Source organism: Syngnathoides biaculeatus, chromosome 9, assembly GCF_019802595.1.
Source record: "Syngnathoides biaculeatus isolate LvHL_M chromosome 9, ASM1980259v1, whole genome shotgun sequence".
Taxonomy (NCBI): Eukaryota; Metazoa; Chordata; class Actinopteri; order Syngnathiformes; family Syngnathidae; genus Syngnathoides; species Syngnathoides biaculeatus.
Window position 1 is genome coordinate 25,465,894 of NC_084648.1, and position 15,071 is coordinate 25,480,964.

Genomic DNA, 15,071 nt, shown 5'->3' on the forward strand with positions numbered 1-15,071 from the left:
TCTCTTCTCCCCGGAGGTTCACTCTTCCTCCTCCGCTCCTCTCATTCGCGCACATATATTCTGTTTTACTACAGCTAATCTTAATTCCTCTCCTTTCCAGTGTGTACCTCCATTTTTGTAACTGTTCCTCCGCCTGTTCCCTGCTTTCACTGCAGATCACAATATAATCTGCGAGCATCATGGTCCAAGGGGAATCCAGTCTAACCTCGTCTGTCAGCTTATCCGTTACTACCGCAAACAGGAGGGGGGTCAGCGCGGTACCCTGATGCAGTTCCACCTCTACCTTAAATTATTCTGACACACCAACGGCACATCTCACCACTGTTCTGCTGCCTTCATACATGTCCTGTACTATTCTAACATATTTCTCCACCACACCAGACTTGCACATGCAGTACCACAGTCCCTCTCTTGGTACTCTGTCATTTGCTTTCTTTAGGTCCACAAAGATACAATGTACTGTAGCTCCTTCTGACCTTCTCTGTACTTTTCCACGAGCATCTTCAAGGCAAATAGTGTATCTGTGGTTCTCTTTCTAGGCATGAAACCATACTGTTGCTTGCAGATACTACTTCTTGTGGCTCATCATTTTTATTACTCTGTAGTTTCCACAGTTCTGAACATCACATTTGTTCTTAAAAATGGGGACTAGCACACTTTTCCTCCATTCTTCTGGAATTTTCTGTCCCGCTTGTATTTTTATTGAATAAGTTGGTCAAAAACTCCACAGCCACCTCACCAAATTTCTTCCATACCTCCACTGGTCTGTCATCAGGACCAACTGTCTTTCCGTTTTTCATTCTGTTCAGTGCCTTTCTAACTTCTCCCTTACTAATAAAAGCCACTTCCCGGTCATTCACGCTTGCCTCTTCTACTCTACCTTCTCCCCCATTTTCTTCATTCAGTAACTTCTCAAAGTACTTTCCATCTACTTAGCACACTACTGGCACCAGTCAACATATTTCCATCGCTATCCTAATCACCTTAACTTGCTGCACATCCTTCTCATCTCTATCCCTCTGTCGGGCCAACCTGTAGAGCTCCTTTTCTCCTTCATTCGTATCCAACCTAGAGTACATTTCATCATATGCCCCTTGTTTAGCCTTCGCCACCTCTACCTTAGCCCTACAACGCATCTCAATGTCTTCTTTACGCCTCTCCTCAGTCCTCTCCATATCCCACCAACTTCCACCACCTGATTTTCTGCTCTACCTTTGTCTTCATAGTCTTCCTACCCACTACCAGAGTCATTCAACACACCATCATCCTATGCTGTCAAGCTATACTCTCCCCCACCACAACTTTACAGTCGTAACCTCCTTCAGATTACACCGTCTGCACAAAATATGATCCAACTGCGTGCTTCTACCTCCGCTCTTGTCACTCTATGTTCCACTCTCTTCTGGAAATAAGTGTTCACCACTGCCAATTCCATCCTTTTTGCGAAGTCCACCACCATCTGCCCCTCACAGTTCCTTTGCTGAATGCCGTACTTACCCATCACTTCTTCATCGCCCCTGTTTCCTTCACCAACATGTCCATTGAAATCTGCACAATCACAACGCTCTCTCTGTCTGGGATGCTCAGGACTACTTCATCGAGTTCATTCCAGAATTTCTCTTTCAACTCAAGGTCACATCTTACTTGTGGGGCATAGCAAATAATGCCATTATACACAATACCCTCAATTTCAAATTTTAGCCTCATCACTCGATCTGATACTCTTTTCACCTATAAAACATTCTTAGCCAGCTCTTCTTTTAAAATAACCCCTACTCCATTTTTCTTACCATCTACTCAATGATAAAATAATTTAAACCCTGCTCCTAAACTTCTAGTCTTACCTCTTTTCCACTTGCTCTCTTGGATGCACAATATATCAACTTTTCACCTAATCATCATGTCAACTAACTCCAGAGCTTTTCCTGTCATAGTCCCAACATTCAAAGTCCCTACATACAGCTAAAGGGTTTGTGCATTCTTCTTCTTCTGACTCAGCCACTTTCCTCCTCTTTTTTGTCTTCGACCTCCATTATCTGAATTTCTACCTATGCCTTGTAGATTAACATTTATGGGTGCGGGTGTAGAAAGCCTGGGCCACGACCTAACTGTTGTAGAATTTGTATGATGAATGCTCATATATGTTGGGCACAGTTTTACGCCGGATGCCCTTCCTGACGCAACCCTCTGCATTAATCCGGCCGACAGGTAGCACAATCATGTGCTGCCCAACGGGCTGCAAATAATCAAAAAGAAGCAATCAAATAAACAAAGTCAGCACAAAAGACACACAATTTACAAACTACTTACTCTATGTTAAAGTTAAGGTCAAATGAAAGCAATCACAATAAACACAGTCAGCACATAAGATACACAAATCACATACTACATGTGTTAAAATATAGACTAAGGCGATTTAAAGGATACATGGATGGAGGGGATTCAAACAATGGCCCTCACTAGTCGTTCAAGGTTGAGTCGACGATTAATGTTTGGTCCTCGTTGTATACACTACGTAGGCAAAACGTTAGCTAACTTGTGCCAAGCAGCTTTAACACGAACGATACGGCACCAATTTGGGTATTAACATAAGATGTATTAAATTTCCTCATGGCCCTTGTCGTATAAGTTATGAAGTTACTCGCGTTCAATGTTTCCTCAACATCCTGTAGGAATTTCCGAGTTTGGACCCTACGTGCGTTCACGAATCAAGGACGATATGACCAATGATTAGAAAAAGGTAACAGCAAATGGATTTATTACAAAGGAATGTGCAATGCAGATGTCCGGGTTTTATGTAGGTAACTGCCGCACACGAGACATGTGTCTTCTGGCAGGATAGCCAAAGAAGAAGACAAAAGCTGCCCAGTAACACAAGGTTTTTATATATATATATGGGTCCATGGTACAAGTGGCTGCTACCCCCCCAGCCCGCACCCCTACACCTGCCCCCCCCACCCGCAGTCTGGGCCTGGGCCGGGATTGTAACTTTCCGCTCCTGATCTGGTGTCGTTCGTCTCCACGGCAACGCCTGGGAGAGGAGGATCGTGCCAGCAGGTTTTCTGCGTATAAAGATCAAGGACAACCACCGGCTCCACAACACTTGTCTGATTAGCAAATGGGCAACACTTTATCTGTTGATTAAATGTATAAGGTCAGATTTAAGCAAATAATGAAATAGTAAATAGTCTTCAATCCACAAATTGATCACAAGCGCGTCTCGTTGTTAGCAAGCTACGCTAAGGAATACTAGGCCGATAAGCAAGTTTAAGTTGGCGTTTCCACTGGCCAAACTTCTTATTGGTACTCACTATCCTCGTTGTATACGATACGTAGTTTTTGCAGGACGTGTAGATACTAGCGTTTGATGTTTTCCTCCTCGGTAAATAATGGAAAACAGATGCTTTCGTTGTTAGCGGTCCCAGCTAAGCTAAGCTAACTTAGGGCGAACTGCTTCGACGCGAACGATACAACTCCAATTTTGGTACTAAGGTTGCACAGATAGTGGTTTTAGTTCACTGAAGTCGTCGCCATGAGTGTCCTACGTCGAGTATTCACAACATTCGGTTCAAAATAAGTAGGAGTTATTGAACTACGATCGGGCTGGTCAGAGCCTTCTCTTTAAGCTGCTACCAGCTTGAAGGCCGGAAGCAAGCATCCCGAATGGATATGATATACACGCTATGAAAGCACGCTTCCATGGCATGATGCAAATCTGAATTAAATTTTGTTTCACTTCTAGTTAGTTTACTGAGTTGAATTTGTATTTGAATTTGTAATTTTTCGGGGTAAAGGTATGTACCTAAATAATAAACATTCAAACTGTGTACATTTTGAAAACAGAATAGCATTTATTTATAGATGTACTCGATATATTTCATTCATAATACAATTTGTAAACGTTAAATTTGAGCATCCTTTGATCATGTTTGCAGCCCCCAGATCCCCGGATATTTTTCAGTCTTTTTTCATGCAGTCAAATCACATGCCTGACAATGCCACTGATGACTGATGAACAATGCCGCCGACAATGACGCATTCAGCCATGAGCGACCACAACACCATAAAGAGACCTGGTTCGGTGCACCAATGAGCCACCCCGGCTGAAGCCGAGATCGGCCCGCCGCGGCTGGGCCGTGGCGTTGTCATCGCTCACGGCTGAGTACGCTACATACTGTCATACTGTCGGGGAGTCTGTTGTTAGTTAGAAGTAATCCGCACATCATCTAAATATGGCTCGAAACGATAGGGTAATATTGCCCCAGTCACATCACTCAATTGTTAGAGGTTCTCTCCTTTGAAAAGAGCTTCCGTCTCAAAAGGGGCATCGTCATAATCCGAAAATCCATGTTGTTCAACTTCCATAGCAGGTGCCACTAAGTGTTTTGAAAGGCGAATGTCTGAGTGTGACATCTGCTGATGACGTTGCAGAGAATATGGCTACCACTTCGATGTCGAATGAGACTTCCGCAACTTTGCACATGGATGGCACGCTCTCCGCTCATATTTATTTTTTCATATAGACATTGAAGTGAATAATGTTATATGTATTTTACATTTTATAACATTCTATTTTAGAATGTTTATATACATGTCACTTGGGCTTTAAAAACATAATAATCAGAAGTTACTGAGAAATTACTCTTTGAGAAGTTTTTTTTCATTTATTACCTCTTACTCTTACTCAAGTAAATGTTTGGATGACTACTCTTTACTTTTACTTGAATCATATCCCAAAGCAACTGTACTCTGAGAAGATTAATCAAAAGAATCATATTTATTGGCATGAACATACATGCATGCACATAAAATATGTTCTCTACATTTTACCCATCACATTGAACACACACAGGTGTCAGTGGAGCACACTGGAGCAGGGGGCAACTGAACCACCCAGGAAGCTGTTCAGAGTATCAGTTCTCCTGCTCAAGGACACTACAACAGTGAGATGGTCCAGTCAGGCTCTTGAACCTGGGTTCCCCACAGTGGGAGGAAATTGTCCTATTTAGCCGTAGCTGCCATTACTTCCATTCATCCATCCATTTCCAAGCCACGTATCCTCTCAAGGGTCTCAGGAGAGTTCATGCCCATCCCAGCTATCTTCGGGAAGGACGCGGGGTACACCATGAACTGGTGCCAGCCAATCGCAGGGCACATAGAAACAAAACTATTCACACTCACAATCACACCTAAGGGCAATTTAGAGTCTCGAATAATGCATGTTTTTGAGACGTCGGAGGATACCAGAATGCCGGGACAAAAACCACACAGGCAGGGCCGGGATTCGAAAAAACTGAGGCTAATGCGCTAAGCAGTCGTACCACCGTGCCGCTCAGTACTCTCACTTGAGTACGTTATTTAGTTACTCTACCCTCCTCTGATAAACGTGCACTTTAAACTTACACATTGGAGAGAGAGAAATTTCAATTTCTGTTGGTACAAAATGCTAAACGTGTTGTATACAGTTTTCCATCCCTGATCTTTTCATCTCCACACACAAAAATCCCTGAAGCTGTCCAGACCTGAAATCAAGGTGGAGATCTGTTTTTCTCCTTTATTCATACTGTAGACAATTTCTGAAAGGAATCTATGCACCCAAATGCTGATCTAATGTGTAAGCGCAGTCTTAAACAATGCTTTTATTTCATGTTGAGGGACTGTGAGTGACAATTTAGAAAGATATATATTTTCATTCATCGATTTTTGGAGCCGCATATCCTCAGAAGAGTCGTGGGAGTGCTGGAGCATATCCCACCTGTCATTGGGCAGGAGGCAGGGTACACCCTGAAGTGGTTGCCAGCAAATCACAGGGCACATAATCAGACAACAGTCGCACTCATGATCTCATCTAGGGGCAATTTAAAGTCTCCAATTAACGTTGCATGTTTTTGGGATGTGGGAGAAAAGGCGAAATCCCACATAGGCACGGGGACAACATGCAAACTCCACACAGGTGAGGCCGGGATTTGAACCCAGGTCTTCAGAAATATAGGCCAGCGCTCTACAGCTGTCCCACCGTACCACCTATATTTGCACATTTTCAGATGTTTGAATTTGGATCCAATGGAAGTAGCCAGAATCTTTGAACATCAATACCTAATGCCCAAGGGCAGAATATTGTGATAAAAGGAGCAATGTGGTGAAAATCCATCCATTTTCCAAGCCACTTAAAATGACATGGGTCACGGAAGTGCCAGAGTCTAAGCCAGTTAACTTCGGGCAACAGTCATCTTATACCTTGAACTGGTCAGTTGCATGGCAGATATCAACACCGTAACGAAGCGGGAACTGAATCCACTGTGAACGAACCAAAGGCAGGTGTAAGTACCACTACACCATCACTCACTTATGCAGTGAAAAGCAAAAATAAGAAATAAAAACAAACAAACCTTGCATAGTGAGGTTTTTTTTTTTTTAAAGCTTGAGCATACCACACAGGTTATAGTCAGCCCTAAAACATTTTTTTTTCTTTTAAACCTGTCCTGTTCAGTTGAATGGCCTTGGAGAATGGTAATCTGCATGACATACCAAAGATAAACAATGCAAATGTTCCTTTCCACATTGTGTGATGCATACATGGATTGTTTGCTCGTAGTTGTCATTTACGACAGAAATGACAGTTTGCATCTTTCATCTTCTCACGGCCTTGAAATTCACCAACAGGAGGAGCCCTGTTTGATGGGAGTGAAAAGAATCTTTAAGAAGCTGAAGCCCACTTCCAGGTGTGTGATGGGAAAGCTGGACTTGGTTTCAGTGTCATCGGGCCCTTGTGACTGCACAGAAGCTGACTTTGAATGGTAAGCTTTTTCGTAAGGGAATATAATAGTAGACCTCATTAGTAGACCTCACTCTATATACTCCTTAGATTGTAAAAATAAGCGTGTTCCTTTTAAAACTTCCTCAGGCAAGTGATGACACGGCGTATAAAACGGGATGTGGGGATGTAAATATTGCCCAAGTTTTGCCAGCATCAAAATCTTTGCCTGATAAAATTGTGACTGAAAAAAGTGACCAATTGTGAGCAAACGTTAGTAGTTTTTTTTTTTTTTTTAATTCCCCACAACTTGAAATGCTTGAATCCATCGTCCAGCTATTACTCACAAAGCGATCTTTCCCAGCTATTGCGTATCAGAATCAGAATCAGCTTTATTTGGCCAAGTATGTAAAAAAAAACACCCAAGGAATTTTTCTCTGGAAGACAGTCCTGCCCTGGTACGACATACAGAACCAAGAACAACAAAGCAGCAAGACCAACGAACAAGAGACATTTCTATTGTTGTGTGTGTGTATTTTTATTTTTTATTTTCCTTTCATACTTTTATGTTACCATGATGTGGTTCTTTTGTGATGTGGAAGTCTGGAATGTTCCGAGGAGTGGCTACATAAGAAGACCGAGTAGGACCGTCAACAGAGCTTCTTAACATCACTCTTAAGACAAGTATACAATTACACGCCACACTGTATTCTGCCTTTCATTCCCGGACATTTGTTGACTTGAAATATTCACTGGAAAGAACATTTGCCTGGTTGTTCTATTCTGGTGACTATTCATAGCTTGGCTCAACTACACGGTCTTTGAACTTCTATTCTGTGTTAGTTGTTTTATTTTTTTGTGTTGTGTTGTTGTGTGTGTGATTTCATTGTTTTAAATGCAATACAAATGCTTTGTCATATTATGCTGGTTTGAGCTTGGGGATTTTAGTCTAAATTCACACGTAACAAAATTAGGGCCTCATCCGGGTTCGAATTCATTTGACATTTCAGACATCTGTTTAAAAGCGTTAATTTTTTTATGCATATTTGCAACTTAAACTGTGAAGCCAGCGAAATGGAGTTTAGACTTGAGCACTTTATTAGGTCACCTACCCCTGAATCAATCTGTGATTTACTCAAATCTGAGCTTCTGGAACTTGCTAGTCATTTCCGACTTGATGCCAAACGTGCTATGAGAAAATCCAAATTTTGAAAATTGTTCTGAGTCATTACATTGAGGAGAGGATTTTTGTTTTTTTGGTAAAAGAGGAACCTTCAGACGTTTTGGAATTAAGGAAACTGGAATTACAACTTCAACTACAAAGGAAAGACATAGAACTTAAAACATTATAATTTGACAAAGAGATTGAATTTAAGAAAATTGAAAGATCCTCTGATTCAGTCAGTTCTTCATCTTTTGATATTACACGGTATGCCACAATGAACCTAACCTTTCAATGAAAAAGAAGTTGATAAATTCTTCCTCTGCTTTGAGAGAGTTGCTGAAAATCTCAAGTGGCCTAAAGAATCATGGACCATGCTATTGCAAATAGTCTTAAAGGGAAAAGCTCAGGATGCATATTCGGCCCTTTCTGTCGGGCAAAGTTCTGATTATGATTTTGTCAAAAAGACCCTACTGGAAGTTTATGAGTTAATGCCCGAAGCGTACCGTCAGAAATTTAGAAGTATTCAAAAAAGGGACGATGAGAGCTTTGTAGAGTTTGCTCGGGAAAATGAACTTTGTTTGATAGGTGGTGTCGTTCAAAGGGGGCTTCAGATTGGCAAAGTTTGGGCCAGTTAGTCTTCATGGAGGAATTTAAGCAGTGTGTTCATTCCAATCTCAGCATGTATTTGGATGAACGGACTGTTAAAACCTTACATGATGTAGCGATGTTGGCCGATAATTTTTTTTTGACTCACAAGAGTTCATTTCAGTCTCCCGGAAATTCAAATTTGTTCCGACAAAAGACTGCTTATCATACAGGGTGATAAGGCAGGTTCAAGTTCTACTGACAAGCAGTCACATTCTTCTTCCAAACCCAAGTCTTCTAGTGACTTTTGTGACTCTGCTCCTGTCTGTGCTTATTGTAAGAAGCCTCATCATGTGATTTCTACTTGCAATATGCTCAAATACAAAAATCAGTCCACGGTTTCATCAAATGCCTGTGCATATATCACGCCTCAGCCTTCCTTGCCAGGTGGTTCTGAGGATAGTTTTGGTTCTGACAAAGAACTTTCAGATTCTGAAGTTCCGGTGAAGTTTTTGCCTTTTATTCACAATGGTTTGGTTTCACTTATGGGAGATAATTGTACCCCAAGGCCCGTTACTATTCTGAGGGACACTGGAGCTCTGCATTGTCTGAGTTTGAAGGATGTTTTGCCTTTTTCTGCAGTCTTTAGCTAACGCAGATATTATTAAGTATAATTATATTATAATTATTATAAGTGGCTATTCTCTTGCTCCTTTGCATTTTGTGAATTTGACTTCAGATCTGGTTTTCGACACCATCAAGGTTGGTGTTCTTGACTCTCTTCTAGTTCCGGGTGTTGATTTGTTGACCGGCAACGATCGTATGGGGGCACAAGTTGGCGTTGATCCTATTGTCACTTTTTCTCTGGAGTGTTCGCCCAATACATAGCAATTAGAGTATGACGTTCCGGGTATTTTCCCGTCTTATGCAGTGACTCCTTTGATGTCAAAAGACATTTTTTCTAAGACTTCTTTGCTGAATGATTCCATTTTTTATTAATCAGATCCATTCATGGTTCATTCTGTCACCTCAGAGTCTGATGACGTATCTACAAACCCCTCAGGTCCTACTGATAAGTCTGAAAATTTGTTAAACAACAAATAAGTCAGTTGTATTGCAACAACACTCTCCTCCCAGTTACTGATTGTACAGTTGATGATGATGCAAGCGTAAATGACAATGTTGAAGATGTTAGCAATGTCAAGTTAGATGATATGAGTGACAATGCTTCACCAAGATTGTTCAATTCTGATGTGTTAGCTCATCTTGTGAGAAATTGACACAGTTGTCAGCTGACCAGAAACCTGAAATGTCACAATTGCTTTTTGAGTTTTCTCACCTGCTTCCAGATGTGCCTGGCTGCACATGCCTAGTTAGTCATTAGATAGATGTGGGTGATGCTGGGCCTGTGAAACAACACCCATATCGAATTAATCTAGCGAAGAGCGAGATTCTGCAGAAGGAGGTGCAGTACATGCTGGTCAGTGACATTATTGAAACCTGTGACAGTCCATGGAGTTCACGTAGTGTACTTGTGCCCAAGATTGGTGGTTGTTGGTGCTCCTTCGCTAACATGAAAACTGTCATTGTACTGTCACGAGCTGACTCCTACCCTCTATCGAGAGTGGATGATTGCATTGATCACGTCGGTCAAGCTACATACATGAATAAGTTTGACCTTCTGAAGGGCTTCTGGCAGGTGCCCCTCACGGTCCGTGCAAAAAGATTGCGGCATTCGCTACACCTGACGAACTATATCAATACAAAGTGATGGTGTTCGGTTTCAAGAATGCACCAGCAACATTCCAATGGCTCGTCAACAACATGAGGTCGGGTCTGGAAAATATCAAAGCTACATGGATGATGTCATCGTGTACGCCATGGAAGAGGATTCAGGAGTTCTTCGAGAGACTGTCAGCAGGGAAACAGACTGTCCATCTTGCAACGTGCGGGTTTGGAAAGGCCCAGGTTGAATTCCTGGGGCATGTTGTCGGGCACGGCCGGGTACAACCAGTTAGTGCTTGGATGGAGGCTATTGCATGCGCTGATGGACTCTCCAGGGTATAAAGTTTAGTTTGATGTTTGGTACTTTTGTATGTGGTTAGGGTTAGGCTTAGGGTTAGGTTATATTGTATTTAGGTTAGGTTGCATTTTTCTGTGTTTTCGTTTCTTTATTTTCTGTTTATTCTATTTTCCATTCTGTTTTGTCATGTTTTGTGTTGCTTAGTTGAAGAGGTGAGAGGACACAACCTTGGGGTGCTCCGGTGCTGATAGTGCTTGTGGATGAGGTAGTGTATCCCAGCCTCACCTATTGTGTTCTGCCCTTCAGGAAGTTGTAATTCCACTGGAAGATAGCAGGTGAGACGCTGAGCTGGAGATGTTTGCAGGAGAGGAGTTCAGGGATGATGGTGTTGAAAGCAGAGCTGAAGTCCAAGAACAGGATCCTCACATAGATACCCTCGCTGTCGAGATGTTTAAGGATGAAGTTGACTTCATCATCCGCAGATTGTTAGCTCAATAGGCAAACTGCAGTGGGTCCAGCTGGGGACCTGTGATGCTCTCGAGGTGGTCCAGCACAGGAATTCATGACCACAGATGTCAAGGCAACATCCTGTCATCATTAAGACCCGGGACTCCTGCTTTTTGGGGGACTGCTATAATGGTGGAGCGTTTGAAGCAGGCTGGTACTTCACACAGTTCTAGAGACCTGTTAAAGATCTTTGAGGCAGGCTGGGGACACAAGGTTTGGGCCCGGTGCTTTGTTGATCTTTTGTTGTTTGAAGATTTGTCTAACTTCCACTTCATGGATGCTAAACAGTGGAGAGGAAGATGGAGTGGAATGTGGTGCGGCTTGGTCGGTGTGTAGTGTGGAAATGTGTATTTCGAATCTGCAGTCACCGGCTAGCCCACTCTTGTTTTCTACCGGGGGTGAATGTCACTTGTAATTAGTGAGCGATTTTAGACCACGCCAAACTGATTTGGAGTCATTAGTGCCAAGATGTTTTTCCAGTTTAACTGCATAGTGTCTCTTTGCAATGTTAATTTCTTTAGTCAGCTGATTTCTAGTGCGATTGTAGAAAGCCCTTTCCCTACTGCAATATGCAATCTCTTTAGCCTGGCGGAGTTGCCTAAGTCTGGCTGAAAACCACGGCTTGCTGTAATTGAACATGTGAAAGGATTTTTTTGGAACACACACTTCCTCACAGAAACTGACATACATGGCATGACAATATCCGTGTGTTCATCTAGACTGTGCGCTAAATTTTCAAAGACACTCGAGTCTGTACAGTCAAAGCAGCTTTGAAGTTTTAATTTGGCCTTGTTGGTCCATTTTTTAACTGATTTTACTAAAGGCTTCGCACATTTAAGTGCTTGCCTGTATGTTGGTATTAAGCACAACAAGCGGAAACATTTCACGTGCTGCTTATATTTAGGGAGTTCGTGATTATGTTTAGCTGTGTTGAAATCTCCTAGGATAATTAGCGGTGAATCAAAGTGTTTTTTTCTCTATCTCATTTATCTGCTCGGCGACCGTTAGCAGTGCTGCGATAATGCTAGCTTGAGGCGGAATGTACACACCGACTACAATAAAATGGCTTACAGTTCAAAACCATCGACTCTAAAACCAGGCTCCAGTGTGTGGTTAGTTGTGTAACGTCCATGGAAGATCGATTTCTGTATTAGCTCAAGGACACGGTTCGCACGGTGGAGTTGAAAGCCCAGCAGCGTAATGGCGGTGTCTGTGATCCGTCCACAAATCCATGTCTCTGTAAAGCACAGGGCTGCAGAGCATCCAAAGTCATTGCAGGTTTTGATCAGAAGCAGATTTTCGTCCATTCTGTTGGCTAGGGAGCGTAGGTTCGCAAGATGAATCGACGGGAGCGCTAGTCGATTTCCTCTTTTGTGCAGCTTAACTTGTGAACCAGCTCATGCCCCCCTTCGTTGCCAATGCGTAGCCTTGAAGAGTACACCAACAAGTAACTCCGGAAAAAGATTCAGTGAATTGGCGAGAGTTGTCGAAAAAAAGTCCGGAGAAGACTCTCTTATGGTTTGCAAGTCCTCTTTTGTGTAGGCAGCATATAAAGCACCAAATTGAATTAATTATCATAACATAAATTTTAAGTGTTGCTAGTCAAGGTGTCCTGCACTTCACATTCGTTTTTTTTTTTTTTTTTTTTATAGCTGTCATTTTTATCAATGCATGAGCTGCTCGTCACAGGTTGATTTGTCATGCCCAGCCACGGTATGGGGCCAAGGACGGACGAAATCCTTTGGTGGCCTCGGGAACTACCCCCTACCTCAGGGGTGCCCAGTCTTTTTCACCCTAACTTTTTTTTTTTTTCAGAATGACGTGTGATGAAATAGAATGACCAAGTCACAAAGATCTACACACTACAAAAATGCAAAACATATTTATTTTAAAGTATGTTGAGGATTCTTTGTGTAAATATATATTTGTGTGCCTTGCATAAATGTGTGAGCCAATATTACACAACATAATTAACTTTAAACATTTTTTGTAACGTGTGTGAGTTCACGTTGATGATCACAAATTGCCATACACATGAAAATACACACCTGTGTCACTCACGTCAGTTGATTCGTCCAACTGCAGTGAGAAACACTCACAATCTCTGATCTCCTTCCACACATCAGCCATGGCTTCACAGCGGCTTTACAGCTACAGAGACTTTATTGAAGATAATATTTACACCTTATTTTTAAAAGATCGCCTTGGAAGGACATCTTGTTATTAACAATAATGTGATGAACCCAGAAACGATGTTTCGGCCAGTCACGGTTTTCGCTGTTGAACTATATTGTGTGAAAAGTGACTGTTGTGCGACCAATTTGGATTTTAGTTTTTAGTTTCACTTTTCTCATTCTCAGCTTGCTTTTCGGCGGAATGTCGGTCTCGTATTTTCCATAAACGGTTCAAAAATACTGCTCCACATTTCACTCTTCTGCCAGATGAGGCAAACGCACTTCGAAATTGACATTTTTAAAAAGTTCGCTGCCTCCCATTCCATATGAAAGTGATACGTTTTTGTCTTCTTTACTGCAGCATCCATCCTCATGTTTGTCAACATTTCTTAAGCGAGAGCTTAAAATAGGGGGGAACTCACTGACAGCGTGTTGTCCTGTACTGTCGTTGTTTGCACATGCGCGGTGAGCTATAGTTAAAAAACAGAAAAAATGTCTGACGTCTTTTTTTTTTCTTGCCACGTCGTTGTGGCGATCGACCAGACCATTGAGCACCCCTGCCCTACCCCAACCGTTTCCTGTCTTGTGGCAGTTATAGGGTGGCCTGGCTTGATCCCTCCCATGGCCCCAAAAAATTGATTTACGCTCCCACCCTGTCCCTTTCACAAAATTAAATACATGCAAAAAGGTTTCAGAAAAAAAATAAATAAAGATTTGTGATTTAAATTAATGTATAATAACATTTAGACCTGGGCTACAGAAAAAAAAAGTTATTGTCTGTTAGTGGCTGTATCCAATGTTTTGTTTGTCATATACAGTGAAGAAAATAAGTATTTGAACACCCTGATATATTGCAATTTCTCCCACTGAGAAATCATGGAGGCGTCTGAAATTTTCATCGTACGTGCATGTCCACTGTGACAGAGATAATCTAAAAAGAAAAATCCAGAAATCATAATATAGGATTTTTTAATGATTTATTTGTGTGATTTCGCTGCAAATAAGTATTTGAACACCTGAGAAAACCAATGTTAATATTTGGTGCAGTCGCCTTTGTTTGCAATTACAGAGGTCAAAGGTTTCCTTTAGGTGTTCACCAGGTTTGCACACACTACAGGAGGAATTTTGGCCCACTCCTCCACGCAGATCTTCTCTAGATCAGACAGGTTTCTGGGCTGTCGCTGAGAAACACAGAGTTTCAGCTCCCTCCAAATATTTTCTATTGGGTTTAGGTCTGGAGACTGGCTTGGCCATGCCAGAACCTTGATATGCTTCTTACGGAGCCACTCCTTGGTTTTCCTGGGTATGTGCTTTGGGTCATTGTCATGTTGAAAGACCGAGCCACGACCCATCTTCAACTGAGGGAAAGAGGTTGTTCCCCAAAATCTCACAATACATGGCCGCGGTCATCCTCTCCTTAATACAGTGCAGTCATCCTGTCCTATGTGCAGAAAAACACCCCAAAGCATGGTGATGGTACTTCACAGTAGGGATGGTGTTCTTGGGATGGAACTCATCATTTGTCTTCCTCCCAACAAGTTTAGTGGAATTATGACCAAAAAGTTCAATTTTGGTCTCATCTGACCACAAAACTTTCTTCCCTGACTCCTCTGTATCATCCAAATGGTCATTGGCAAACTTAAGATGTGCTGGTTTAAGCAGGGGAACCTTCTGTGCCATGCATGATTTCAAACCATGAGGTCTTACTGTATTACTGTATGACCAACAGTCACTTTGGAAACGGTGGTCCCAGTTAATTTGAGGTCATTGACCAAGTCCTGTCGTGTAGTCCTGTGCTGATTACTCAGCTTCCTAATGATCACGGAGACCCCACGAGGTGATATCTTGCATGGGGCTCCAGTC

General features: G+C 42.1%; 1 protein-coding gene across 1 annotated transcript in view; it reads left to right on the top strand.

The window, feature by feature from the left end:
• The window catches only part of LOC133506098 (VPS10 domain-containing receptor SorCS1), a 221,651-nt gene that overhangs the window by 153,940 nt on the left and 52,640 nt on the right, over positions 1-15,071 (top strand). The window contains exon 16 of the mRNA XM_061829867.1: positions 6,664-6,797. Coding sequence (XP_061685851.1) covers positions 6,664-6,797 — 134 coding nt within the window. The remainder of the gene's footprint in view (positions 1-6,663; positions 6,798-15,071) is intronic.